This window comes from Vipera berus (genome assembly GCF_964194415.1).
Source record: "Vipera berus genome assembly, chromosome: 3".
In the NCBI taxonomy this organism is placed as follows: domain Eukaryota; kingdom Metazoa; phylum Chordata; class Lepidosauria; order Squamata; family Viperidae; genus Vipera; species Vipera berus.
The window spans coordinates 191,315,062-191,329,979 of NC_138204.1; the positions used below are offsets into that span (position 1 = coordinate 191,315,062).

At 38.8% G+C, this 14,918-nt stretch overlaps 1 protein-coding gene across 2 annotated transcripts in view; it reads left to right on the forward strand.

Annotated features, from left to right (window-relative positions):
• Positions 1-14,918, forward strand: part of ESRP1 (epithelial splicing regulatory protein 1) — a 43,035-nt gene that overhangs the window by 14,785 nt on the left and 13,332 nt on the right. For both annotated transcript variants that reach the window (XM_081325300.1, XM_081325301.1), the window contains exons 5-10: positions 1,459-1,557; positions 3,747-3,801; positions 9,291-9,401; positions 11,744-11,876; positions 11,967-12,009; positions 13,673-13,974. In XM_081325300.1, coding sequence (XP_081181426.1) covers positions 1,459-1,557; positions 3,747-3,801; positions 9,291-9,401; positions 11,744-11,876; positions 11,967-12,009; positions 13,673-13,974 — 743 coding nt within the window. The remainder of the gene's footprint in view (positions 1-1,458; positions 1,558-3,746; positions 3,802-9,290; positions 9,402-11,743; positions 11,877-11,966; positions 12,010-13,672; positions 13,975-14,918) is intronic.

A 14,918-nucleotide genomic window follows, 5' to 3' on the forward strand; every position in this document is an offset into this window, starting at 1 on the left:
CTGCAATTCTCAACTTGTGAAGCTTGCTTAGCCGGTTCACAGTAGCAAATGCCCCAAGGGTGGAGTGAATCAAGCTTGCACCGGCTACTTACATATCAAGTGCCTTCAGAGAATGCATTCCCCTTACCCTCTAAATCTGTTTGTTAACCATAGCAATTTTAAGATATGTGGACTTCAACTCCAAGAATTCTCCAGCTAGTATGAGAGTTGAAGTCCACACATCTTAAAATTGCCAAGGTTGTGAAACGCTACTCTAAACAGATGAGCAGAAACCATTATACAGCCACTAATAAGCCTGCATAGAACTAGATTGTGTAGCTTACTTGAGTTGTATTTTGAGATGTCATTCAGGTGAAAATAGAGTATTGTAACATTAAGGATGCAATCTTAGAATTTAGGTTTAATAAATGTAGAGTAGCAATGTAACCATATGGAAGCTACTACAACGCTATTCCAAACCAACTAAACATCCTGTTCTGCAGATTATACAGGTAGTCCTTGACTTATTACCATAATTGAGCTGTTAATTACAGTCATAAGGCATGATGGGCATAAAGCAGGTCATCACACGACATACCTGATTTTATGACTTTTTTGCCATGGTCATGGGCAAGTTTTGTCAGAAACCAGAAATAAACACTGATTTTTGGCAAAAACATCATAAATTGCTGTTATGTGATCATAGGACACTGCGACTGGCCGTAAATGCAAGCCAGTTGCTGAGCTCATAATTTTAGGGAAGGAGGGCACGGCCATCAGAACTTCAGAACCGGGTCATAACTTTGGTCACTAAGCTACTGGCTGTAAATCTAGAATTAGCTGCATTGCCAAGAGAAAATTCTCCACTGCTGAAACACATTCACAGTCTGAAGTTCCCAGATCAAGACAAAAGACACAGCAGAATGCTTCACTAAAAATTTTATTTCACTAAAAGTAGCAAAGTTTTGCTACATTATGTGTAAGCTTTGCCCACAAATGATTACCAATACAACTAGTTCTTGAGATTACAAGAGTAATTGACTGCAGAAATACGTTGGGGCAGTCATTAACTGAGTCGTCATGTTTTCTGGAAACCAGCAAAAAGTGCCAGAAATTGTGATCACATTATAGAGTGAAAGGGCTGAGTCTGCACTTCCACCCCTTCCCCAGTTACTGGAAAGCCACACAAGGCTATATGTTGATGTCACCAAGAAGGGTTTTGGTGAATGCTTTTGCCCTTTGTTGTCAGGTTTTTATGTGCAGGAATAGGACCAAGAAGACCGCTTAGGAAACAAGCCACTTCCTTGCCAGCTCTTAGCATCCCACCAAACCCACCCCAAACTGAAATCAGCCGAACCCATAGACATGTGGGGGCATGGTTTGCATTTGGTGCAATTAAAGATGGGGCAGGGATGCTTTGGGATGCCAAAGGTCTGCCATTTGAATGATTGCTTTAAGATTCTTGACTGTTGTATTCAGATCTGAATCCTGACAAGCAGAGCTCAACACAGCGTTTTGGAATGCACCAAGTGGAAGATATGGGCAATGTGATTTTAGCACTAATTTCAGAACCCTACAGTAAGCAAAGAGGATATTCTTTTGGGATAGGATGGTTTAATTTTACATGTACAAAGCTATTCAATATTACTTTTGCTACTGCCTTTTTGAGGCAGGAATGGGAATTTTTTTAGTGCTAGAAGGCACAGTTTTCTTGGCCAGATATGTGCATCAGACTTTTCATAGCACGTCAAGGGCTGTGCTCCAAAAATGAAGGTCTTACTGGTTTTTTGGACATGTTAAGGTATAAAATTATTTAAATCTTTGTGGTCGCTACAAGTCAATACTGATTTGATGGCACATGGTCAAAAGAATAAAATGGGTTTTGAGTACCTATTTTTCTTTAGCCCCTCAAAGTTCTAACAAGTAAAAGAATTGGCTGTTACAAGAGCTACAAAGAGGATATGGACAGAGCACAAATGGCTACACTTTTTGCATCCAGCTTTAAATGTGGGCTAAAAAACTTTCCTCCCTTCATCTCCCTCTTCCCTCCTTACCCCCCCCTCTCGCCTTTGTTGTTGTTAGCTGCAAAGTCGTGTCCGACCCATCGCAACCCTATGGACAGCATTCCTCCAGGCCTTCCTGTCCTCTACCATCTTCTGGAGTCCATTTAAGCTCACGCTTACTGCTTCAGTGACTCCAATCAGCCACCTCATTCTCTGTCGTTCCGTTCTTCTATTGCCCTCAATCTTTCCCAGCATTAGGCTCTTCTCCAGTGAGTCCTTCCTTCTCATTAGGTGGCCAAAGTATTTGAGTTTTAGCTTCAGGATCTGGCCTTCTAAAGAGCAGTCAGGGTTGATCTCCTCTAGGACTGACCAGTTTGATCGCCTTGCAGTCCAAGGGACTCGCAGGAGTCTTCTCCAGCACCATAGTTCAAAGGCCTCAATTCTTTGGCACTCAGCCTTTTTTATGGTCCAACTTTCACTGCCATACATTGCAACTGGGAAGACCATAGCCTTGACTATACGCACTTTTGTTGACAGGGTGATGTCTGCTTTTTAGTGTGCTGTCTAGATTTGTCATGGCTTTCCTCCCGAGGAGCAAGCGTCTTTTAATTTCTTGGCTACAGTTCTCATCTACAGTGATCTAGTTCCTACAATTTTGCCATTGCCTCTTTCTTAGAATTGGCCGAAGGTCACTAGCTGGCTTCATGCCTGAGGGGCAGGCCTAGAACTTACGGTTTCCTGGTTTATAACCTGATGCCTTAACCATTACACAAAACTGGTTGTATGTGGCTGAAGTGCAACACCCAATAATCTTAATTAGCAAGCCTCTTGGGGGATTCTTGGATTCTGATTCAGCAACCAGGAGTTTAGTTTTGTGGTTTACGGTGTGTGTGGTTGAAATAGGACCTATTTTTATTTTCTCCTCATTGACCAGATAGCAGTGATTCTGTCCTTTTCTCTATTGCCATACTGAACATTATTGCAGGAGATTATCAAATGTGGAATACTATTAGTGGACTAAAATAAAGAAAGGTTCAGGCAGAGAAGTCTTCCTTATGAGACTATTAACTATTAACCCATCTGGATTACAAGGAATGTTTGGTAATATATAGAAGGGCTTAACCAACCTTCATTGGGTGTGTCTAGAAATGAAACTGACTCTTCCTGCATGCAAACGTGTTGTATCACTCAGCTAATACATGGAAAGTACACTTTTGAAGGAGGCAGGTGACATTGCCATAAATCTACCTATGGGAAGTGTAGGTTCTCCATGACTGGAGATTTTAAAGTCAGATAGCCACTTCTCAGGAACAGTTCAACTGGTTTTCCTGCACATCTCAGAAAGTGGGAGTAGATGAACTTTGTGTTCCCTTCCAAATCTACAGTTCTGATTCTATGCACACTACAAATGTTGGGGTAAAGGAAAAGGACCTAGAGCAGCAAGTATTGCAATGAGATCATAACTATCATCTATCTATCTATCTATCTATCTATCTATCTATCTATCTATCTATCTATCTATCTATCTTATCTATGTATCTATATCTCAAGGTTGACCCAGCCTTCCATCCTTCCGAGATCGGTAAAATGAGGACCCAGTTTGTTGGGGGCAATATGCTGATCGCTTAGAGAGGGCTGTAAAGGACTGCGAAGTGGTATATAAGTCTAAGTGCTATTGCTATTATCTCGCAGGTGGATAATATTTCATTTTGCTATTCAACCATATTGTTGGAAATGGAATTGATTTTGTTCTGTGTTTTATAGACCACAGGTTTTCAGATCCAGAAAGGGTGAACTATAAATTTGAAAGTGGAACCTGGTAAGTATGCATCTTAAAATAAAAATATGAAAAACTTTTTAAAGACAATTTATTAAACATATTAATGGGCCTTCATGAGATATGTCTATTTTCCTGAAAATTATATTTTTAGAATACACACACACACACACACACACACACACACACACACACACAGTGTTCTCTAGACCCTGATGATCAGTATGAAATATCCTTTAGAATACGTTAGTTGCAGAAATATAGACACATAGGACAATTATAGGAGCCTAGTCCAAAAACAAATAAAATAGAAAATGAATGTTGACTCTCAGGAAAGAATTCTGGGAAGTTTTGAAGAACTGTTATATAAAAATGTAATGTAGGAGAAAGGATCCTTTTAATTAAGTTCAAAGCCTTTCTTCAATACAAATTCATTTGAACCCTTAATCCTTTGAAAAAACTTTTTAAAATGAACACTGTAATTATCCTTTTGCTGTATATTACAAAAAAGAAAACTCTTGTAAAACTGCAGGCATATACAGTACATTACTTTCTTTCTAAACAGATTGAAGAGAAAGCCAATGAAACCTAAAAGGTGATGTCCTGAAGGTTTTTCAATCTTTAACCAACAGTAAGAATAAAAAAAATAAACCTCAGTGTTTAAAAATATGAGGTTTGTTGAATATTGAATCCCCAAAAAAGGCTACATTAGTAACTCAGAGCATGATGGAACCTTGTGACTCCCGGCTGATTGCAAGAGATTGCAAAAAACCTCAGTTTCTGCCATCTGCTCAACACAAACAGCTGTCCATAGTACATATGGGTAATCTCAAGTGCTGGGTTTTCTCATGACTGCGGAAATGTACAGTATATGGGTTTTTTTTTCTACAAATATAGAAAAATAACAGTATGTACTGAACGACAATGATGAATCCACACTGCCAGGGTTCTCTGTCATTAGTACAAGCCACTAATTATTTCTGGTATTAGAGGTCAATCAAGTTTTCTATTCTTCTACCCCACCATTAATGCAACCTCTGCCCACATTTTCCTGTTCAACATTGAAAGTAGTGTCTGCTGTCAAGCTTCACTGTCTGGTTTGCCCACTGAACTTTGTTTTCTTCTGGGAAAATCCCCACACTTTGATTGGTTATTGCATCAGTGGGAAAACTGCCCCTTGTCTGGGTCAGTGACCACTGTGTTGCAGCTCTCTAATCCAGGACTTTTCAACAAGTGGTACGGGTACCACCTGTGGTACATTGGCACCTGGCAGGTGGTACACGACCATCCTACAAAAGTGGTAGTGGGGGAGGGGTATGGGCTGAACCAGTGGCAGCACCGCACAAGCCTGAGCGAGAGATGGCTGGAGCTGCAGGACTGTCAGGACTCAGCGAAAGCGCCAGGATCAGCGCTTCTTCAGGGCTGTCAGGGCTCAATGGAAGCACCAGGAACAGCGCCAGTCTCCAGCTGGAGCTCGTTGCTGATCCTGGTGCTTCTGAGCCCAGAAGAAGTGCCGATCAGCTGGAATGTTGCAGCATCTCCAGGGTCTTGTGATTTACATTCAGATGCTTGGCAACTGATTCATATTTATGACGGTCACAGTGTCCCAGGGTCATGTGAAGTGACCAAAACCTGCTGCAACAACCCAGCAGTTGGGGAGGGAATAAAAACCAAACACCCCACCCCACCCCACCCCCGCTGCCAATCCTCAACAGAAATGTTTACAACAATGAAAACCTCGGACAGGAGGAAGAGTGCCGCCGGGCGGGCAGGCAGGCAGGAGTCTTGCTCAGCTGTGGCTTGGGGGGCACTTTTTTCAGTGCCATTGTAACTTCAAACAGTCACTAAGCAAACTGTTGTAAGTCAAGGACTACCTGTACTTCATCACTTTTTTCCTTTTTTTTTTTTTTGGTCATCAAGATTTTGACACCTTGCTAGGCAACTGGTGGTACTCAGATGTTGCCATATCCTAAAAGTGGTACAATGGGTGAAAAGGTTGAAAAGCCCTGCTCTAATCTCAGCTTCAGCTATTCTTACCAATCGTGTTCCAGTATTTTAGTAGTCAGAGAAGTGTTTCTCATTCTCAGTCACCTGAAGATGTATGAATTTCAACTTCGAAAATTCTGGGTGTTGAAGTGCACATATCTGCAAATTGCTGAGGTTGGGAAACACCTGGTTAAAGCATTTGCTCAATATATAAAACATCCTCAGTTCATAGCCCAGCAGATTTTTTAAAATGTCAATACTACCGTACTTTCCTTTCCACGAAGTGCCCACGCTATTTATATTGAGTCCACTGGAATATCACTGAATATGACATGCTGGACAGCCTTCCTTCCTTTCCAATAAATTAGTACTGCAAAGGCACCTGAGGTGCGATCTTTTTTTCCTTGTGACAAGAAAAATGTTGAGGTAGTACATCAATGGATTTGCTAAAAAGAGAAGTAAAATGGGTTGATTATAAAAGAAAAATCATTGTATTCTTAAAAATCTACAGAATGTTGAACTGGTGGTGGTACCCATCAAACATATGTTATAATCATAATGCCTTTGGGAGGTTTCTCCAACATTAGCTGCAACACACATTATTTAGCCAAATCTTGGAAAAGAAAGGAAGGTGCAAGAATGGAATGTTTTAATTTTTAAAGCTGATCTCTCTCTCTCTCTCTCTCTCTCTCTCTCTCTCTCTCTCTCTCTCTCTCTCTCTCTGTGTGTGTGTGTGTGTGTATACATGCATTTTTATTAAATTAATATGCTGCCCATTTGACTGATAAGATGACCCTGAATAGTTTATTTTGATGTTTTATGTAAACATTTTAACATTATATATTTTGTATGTGTGTAGACACAAATATATACATATATGTGCATAAATGTATATATCCAATAAGAACTGTTCATAGGAAAGAAAGGTATTACAAAATTGCTTTCTGGGATAGAAAATTAGGACGGCAAAGTAGTTGTAAATTATCCTATGAGAGTGGTGGTGGTGGGTGTTACATACTCAACCTTTGGCAAGTCAGCTGCTGAAGCATCAGGTCTGGATAGAATTTTCTTTTTTTTTAAATTAGTTTTCAAATATTACAATAGTATCTTTAAAAAGCAATGTGGTGTCTGGGTTACAATAATTCCATTTCAGACAAATACATATTATTACAAATCTCCAAATTGTTGTAACCAATACTTCCTCTCCCTTGTTTCCTTTAATACAAATTATCTCTTATCTAAATTAACATACTTCTCATTGCTATCCATCAGTCATTCAATAGTTTTCTTATATTTGTCAATATTTTAGTATATTTTATATTTTAACATTCCATCTTTAAAACATCAAACACGTTATATATTTTTCAGCTTTAATTTTACATTGATATTAAAATTAAACGTTTAAAATTTCTCATCTTCATATTGCTAAATAACCTCCTTTCCCTTTACACAATTTTCTCCAATACCTACAGTAGTAATGTAAATACACTTCTTATTTATCACATTTCCATATCAATGTTAGTAGTACAATATTAAAATGGTAGTCATTAGGATACCAATTGCAAGGAGGAGAAAGAGGAGGAGGACAATATAATATTCTTATTTCTCATTTATAGTTTCCACATATTAAAAATTAACCAAAATTTCTTCCATTTCAACATTTAATACATCCTTTCATGTCACTACATTCAAGTATATTAGTTACATTCTATCATTCTTAACATATATACATCTTAAACCATGTCATTTAAAAAGCTCAATATTTCAATGTTAGTATTCATACATCTGTGTTTTTTTTAAATAGCATTTTTATCTACTCATCAAAACAATCTCTCGTAATCCAAGTACAATCTTGTCTATTTTGGTATTATCTATTTCAGGCCTCTTAAGAATGTCCATATTTCTTCAATCTTATTCTTGCTTTCTTCCTTTGCCATGTCATTTTTCGCTTCTTGCCTCAGGGTCATCAAAGCATTCTTGTGTTGTTATATCATATTGAAGTAGCCCTCCAGTCTCCATTTTTGAAGAATTGAGGAGTCTGTTAACAGCACAAAATCTTCTCATTATTTTCACCTCTTGATACAATTGTCCTGGACTGAATAAATTTTTTTCTATCTGTTTCCCATTATGATCTTCAAAAGTCTGTATTTGTTGAATATTTAATTCTTCTGCCAATGTATTTGATTGTTCAATTTCTTCTGTTAGGTTCTGTCCCGATAAAATATTAGTTGTAGTCACAATTTGAGTTTGTTTCTTCGAGATGCTTTCTAATTCTTTCCCATAAGCTCTTATTTCATCACCAGCTGTAGAAAGGAACTGATAGGTTTGGTAAGACATTTCCCACATAGCATAGATTTGGTTTTGAAACTGTTCCATGGTGGAGTTTCACATCTGGTGTTCAAGGTTAATCTTATCTTGTTTTTCTTAAATATTTTCTTGATTTTTTAAAAAAGAGAAAGTCAGATTGCAATTTCAGGTTTAGCCACTGGGTGGCTAAAGTACTGGGTGTCCCCCAAGTACTTTGAAAGTTCTTTTCTTTTAGTCTGTTTCTTTTTTTCAACATTTTTTTTAAAAAACACCCCTGAGCTTACTCGCAGCTGAAGGGAGGGTTGAATTCCCACAGGGGGGAAGGTACTTAGCAGCTTATTTAGGTGAAAAGAAGAAGATTAAGGTATAAGAGAGGAATCTTACCCCCGACTCCCACACTGCTTTAATGTTGCCTGATGGTAAGTTTGACTTCGGCTGTCTGCAGCCTAGTAACTGGCCATATTGCTATGGCCAGTCTTTCGTCCGCTGGTACGAAGGGAATGCAGGCATTAATGGGGGGGTTGTGGCTCACCCGCGTTTCTGCAAAAGCCCCTTCTATCTGGTCGCACCTCCAAGGCGGCTCTTCGGCCCTTTTAGGACACCCCCCCCCAGCAATGCAAAAGCTGGACATGGAAGATGAGAGCCGTCCTCCAGACGTCCATGTCGGCTGGCTTGGCAAACCAGAAGTCCTGGATAGAATTTTCTTATGTAAGGTCTCATTTGGCCGCAGCACATGGTAGGAACATCTTAAGGGTACAGCCCCAATAGTTTAATCACTGCATTGTAAATGACTATATTTATTCGTACAGGTGAAAGTTAAAATTAGCCAGAACAACAGACATGAATTAGGAAGTTATCATGTAACTTTGGAAGGAGAGATTAAAATATAATTGTACAGTACTTATAAGTGCTGTGAAGAATATTGGAAGCTACTATTTATACCTTTATCTTTTTCCCCCCTATTTTCTTTACTTATTGAAGTTTTAGCTTTCTGTGTTACTCCTTTTTATTTTTTTCTAATATATATAAAAGAACAACAGAAGCAAATTACATCATACTAGAGGACGAATCTCTAATTTCAAAAAATGGTGGTGAATTTTAAAGTCTCCACTTAATTATCTGAAAAATGTTCTGATGTAAATTTACAGCTATGGAAAAGCCTTAATGTTCTGGTTGTGGTTTGTGATGATGAGAATATTAAATATATTAATAAAGTTATCCTTATATTTGATCTACAGTAGCAAGATGGAACTTGTGGATGATAATACCGTGATCCGAGCCAGAGGCTTACCTTGGCAGTCATCAGACCAGGACATTGCCAGGTTCTTCAAAGGAATAAATATTGCCAAGTAAGTCCCGTCTGAATGATATACTTGTTATGTTTGGATATGTTCCATTATCCCCAGAGGTCCACATATTGGCTGAACTTGGTAGCCAGCCAAAGGTTTTTCTCCCCAGGCTTCAGAGAAAGGCAACGTATTCAGACAACAGTATGGAGGAATGTGTTTGTATCAGTATATTTTCCCAATTCCTGTTCAAGGTGGCAATTTATGGTCTTCCAGATACCTAGACAATGATGAGGAATGCGAAGGTTTGTAGCACAATCTCCCTACCCCTAAACTTGGAAGAATGACAATTGATCTCCTATTACATTAAATGGGAGACACGAAAAAAGAAGAATGCCATGTTAGATTTGTCCAGACCTTTGCACTCCATCAAGGATTATCCTGGCTTCTTTGAGTGGTGTATAAAGTCATCTGGTGGCAAGATTAAAAATCATGTAAATGAACATTATGTAGCAAAACCATGTTTGAAATGGTTTTTCCGTTTGATAAAATGGCCTGAAGCAAATTTCTTTTTAGAAATAGCATTAAAGTTGCCAAGAGTCAACACTGATTGGAAGGCACAACGTTTATAAGCAATGTATATGAACAACAGCCTCCTGCTCTAAAAGAAGGTCCATTCTGCTCCAAATCTTACAGCAGAATAGCAATAGCACTTAGACTTATATACCGCTTCATAGTGCTTTACAGCCCTCTCTAAGCAGTTTACAGAGCCAGCATATTGCCCCCAACAATCTGGGTCCTCATTTAACTGACCTAGGAAGGATGGAAGGCTGAGTCAGCCTTGAGCTCGTCGGGATTGAACTCCAGACTGTGGGCAGAGTTAGCCAATGCACCATTCTGGTTCCTTCTTAATCTTAAGAAGTAATTTTGCTATTCATATGTTTGTGCTGCTTTTTTCTGTTATGGTTTTATTTATATCCCACTTTTATAAAGCAGATAATTCCTTTTTTAATAAAGGAAAAACTCAAAAAGTAAAAAAGAAGGCAAAACAATACAGTACACATCACTTAAAAGCTGCTTCTTGACTCCTTTTCTTTTTATATACATTCTTATTAAAGTATCAGTGTAGCTTGTTATGCTTCAGCAGATGTTTTCAGAACTTCTGCAGAAAGTTTTAAATGCTGAAACTCTGTATTTCTCTAATGGTTTAAGTCATAAGAAAAGGCTTTTAAAGTTGCAAGCAATTCAAGAATAAAGACCAAATTTAGGATCTTTAAGGAATTAATATAACTTTTAAGGTTAATATAATTTTTTGGGATTTCCATAACTGGAGGTGGGGGTTTCAACTTCACTTTCTTTAATTAATTAAAGATTGGAGAGTGAGAAGTGATTTCTTTTTTTTAACACTCTCCTTGAGAATCCAGAATTTATTCAAAAAGCATCCACTGTTTAAGAAAAAAATTAAGCTATCTGTTTTACTGTTTAAGTGAGGGGTGTCAAACTCAATTTCATTGAGGGCTGCATCAGCATTGCTGTTGCCCTCAGGGGGCCAGGTGGGTATGGCCAGGGTGGGTGTGGCCTACTGGGTGGGCGTGGCTAGAGTGCGTATGGCCTACTGGGTGGGCATGGCCAGCTCTACATCGTTCGCATCAAGGGTGCCTATGGGGGGCTGGGCAGGAGTGGGACAGATCTGAGGGTCTCTGGCAGAAGGAGGGTCTCTGGGCCAGGGCCAAGGCAGTGGGGGCCATTACCTCACTGTTTCCAGGATGGCTTCGTGGGCTGCATGAAACCACTTCGTGGGCCGGATCTGGCCCCTGGGCCTTGTGTTTGACATGTCTGGTTTAAGTCATAGAACAGTCCAGAGTAACGGCATAACTACCATACTGAGCCTATAACTGCAAAGAAATACAATTATTCCATTCCCTGCCTCACCATCCCATCAGTACCTATCCTTCCCATCCCATCCCACCATGCAGTCATAATTGATGAAGCTTCTTGGATGAGAAGCGAAATGTCTTCTTCTTCCCCAAGGAAAAACAGTTCAATTGCCTTTTGATCGGGACTACCACACTGGGATTGTAGATCCAGGTGATGGCACTAAATATCAGAAGTCCGTGGTCGTGTGATTTTTTCCACACATCTTTTAACAAAATAAAGTATTGCTCATAGTTATTTTCAAAATCTTTTCAATACACGTAACCCCAAATGAATTTTGGAAGTGAACTTTTTACTAACATTCACATTGTAGAATTAATTGAATTGTTATTTTTTAAAGGAAGATCTGAATACATAAAAAAAATGACCAGAGTCACTTTTTCCCCCCTTTCCATGTAAATATAGCTTTTATGAAAAGGAACATCTACTTAAGTTCCTTTTTTTGTAACCTTTTCTATCTCTCTCTTCAGAGGAGGGGCTGCGCTTTGTCTCAATGCCCAGGGCAGAAGAAATGGAGAAGCACTTGTAAGGTTTGTAAGTGAAGAACACAGAGAATTAGCACTACAAAGACACAAGCATCACATGGGGAACCGTTATATAGAGGTGCGTTGGTTAAGTTCTGAATGGTATATTTGAGTGAAATAGTGGAAGGTTTGTCTGAGTTTAATTATATTTTTCTTTTCTTATCTCCAGGTGTACAAAGCAACAGGTGAGGACTTCCTCAAAATTGCTGGAGGTAAACTTTCTTTTCCTGTAATGTAAATTAACATTTTAAATCAGCTTTCTGTGATTGCGTCCTCTCCATATGGGTGGTCTTCAACTGACAGAATTTTCAGCAGTAGCCATGTTCAAAATACCCAGGTTGGGGAAAGCAAGTCCTAAATAGAAAACCCTTCTTTCCTGTTAAGTTAAAGAAATTGATTAAATTGGCCAGGATCTTTAAATCTCTGGCTACATAACTGCGTTGGCCATTAAGGTTTTCAGATGATTTTAGGGCAAGAATTGGATAGTTACAATTTCTTTGCAGATTGGAGAAGGAAAATATTTTGCATTGGCCATTGATCCAAAAAAGTTAATTTTTATTAATTCAGCAGTACAACTTTAAAAAATGGGAAAATCTTAATTTATTATCTAGCATAATGCAGGTTGAGAGCCAGTTTGGTGCCATGTGAATTCTAGTTCTGTCTTAGGCACAAAGGCAGGTAGGTGATTTTGTGGCAGTAGCGCTCTCTTAATCCAAGGAAGACAGCAATGACAAGCCATTTCTGAAATCTTGCCAAGAAGATTTGGCAAGCCATTGCCAATAGCCAACACTGACTTGAAGGTGCACACTCTCTCTCTCTCTCTCTCTCTCTCTCTCTCTCTCTCACACACACACACACACACACACACACACACAAAGCATGTGATACAAGATTAGAGGTACAGGGCAAGAAACAATGACGGTCCGATTATCCACAGATATTCCCAATTGCAATGTTTAACTAAACCACACAGAGGGTGCTTCCAAGTTGTGATGGTAATGTGAAGGCACTTTCTTGAAGCCTTTTCAATGTTTAAGAGAACCAGCCTGATTCAAGTATGGTAAGTCATGATTTCTTGCCTAAATCAACTGCTGGGATCATGCAACATACAGTACTAAAACCACTAGTTTACAAAATATGGTCCATATTGTTTGTGGACAAGAGTTACAATGTTAACTGGGTGGTAACATTAGGACTTACCACATAGTTAGAAGATACAGAACCTGCTCTACTAGGGTGTGGAATCTGAAAGTCCTATAGTAGTTTAATTTTTAGTTTCTAGTCCAGGAGCCATTTGAATAGAGTTTCTGTACAATAGTGTGGTTTACAGTGAAGAATTCTGTTTTCTGCAAGCAAAGAAATCAGTGCAACCTGCCTAATATATCTTGGAATTCCTGAATCTTAGTGCCTGTGTATGTGGAGAACATCAGATTGAGGAAGATTGTCTTAGGCACAACTTCTTGTCTAATAATAAATGTGGAAATACACATATGCAGGTATTTTTCCCTCTGTAAAATGAAATCTGTGAAGGATATAAAGAATATAAAAAAATTAGACAATGAAGAGAGACCTCGGCAATCTAGATAATACCACTGTGTATATATATGTGTATGTGTGTATCATTCCCATGCCACTAAATAAAATGCACATTGTGCTTATTACCTAAGAAGGTTGCCACCCTATGCATAAATTGCTATACCACTAAACCAGTGTTTCTCAAACACGCTGGCTGGGAAATTCTGGGAATTGAGGTTCACACATTTTAAAATTGCCAAGGGTTAGAAATGCTGCATTAGATCTACTTCCTTTTTTAATAATTCTGGGTCATGGATGGTTACCTAGCTTTCTAAACGTTGTTTCTTATTGTTCTTTAAGGCACATCCAATGAAGTAGCCCAGTTCCTATCTAAAGAAAACCAAGTGATTGTTCGTATGCGGGGTCTCCCATTCAATGTCACATCAGAAGAAGTGTTAGCGTTTTTTGGTCAACACTGTCCTGTGACAGGTGGAAAAGAAGGAATCCTTTTTGTGACTTACCCTGACAATAGGCCGACGGGAGATGCATTTGTGTTGTTTGCTTGTGAGGAATATGCACAAAACGCACTAAAAAAGCATAAGGACTTGTTGGGGAAAAGGTACATAGAACTTTTCAGGAGCACAGCTGCTGAGGTACAGCAGGTGAGAATCAGTATTCACTAATATTATGGTATGAAATGCTAATTCAAGATAATTATGGAATTCACAACTGCAAAATAAAGCAGTCACCAATGTGAATGTCTTCAATGGAAGATTAAACAAATTCATGGAAGATAAATACAGTAATGAAACTATATATTATCTTTGATACTGGATACAGTATGCCTTTTATATCAGTCGGTGGTTACTGCACTTCTAAAAGGCATTTAGTTTCACATTTTGGATGAAGATAATCTGAACTAGGGAAATTTTTTTTAGGTTACGGCCTCCAAAATTAAAGAAACTAATTATAAGCCTGCAATGGTGCAAGGCAGGCCCACTGGCCAGATGCGAGGAATAGTATTGCTGTGACTCAGTCCTGATTCAGCAGAACGTTCACACAGAAAGTTGAGTTGTGTTTTGTGATTGAAGAAAGTTTCCTACTAGATGGCTTTCATCCCTCCCTTGGTGGCAGGCACTGAGGTAGAGAGACTGCTGTGATGATGTGTCCTTGACAAATGATTAGCAGACCATCTCAGTGTTAGGGCAGGAAGGTGTAGATGAGACCTTAGACAATGTAATTTACTTTTAAAAAAAACAATCTTAGCCAGTTAATTGGGAAGCAGCCATAGTTGAAATAGAGACATACCTACATATAAAGACCTCATATCTAATCTCTAGCATTTTTGGGAAAAGCATGAAAAATGTAGCCCAAATTTTAGAGACATTTGCTACCTGCCAGTGTTGATAAGGAATGTATGGTCTTTTAGTCACAAGGGACTACACTTAGTAGTTTTTGGAGTGGTGAAGGCCATAGTGCCAAGGGTTAGCTTTCAAAACAAGAAAAGCCAGATCATATACATGGGGTGACCAGGATTTTCTCTCTTGCTCTCTCTCACTTCGTCGGGAGTCTTTATTTTCAAATTCATTCAGCTGACTTTAGATCT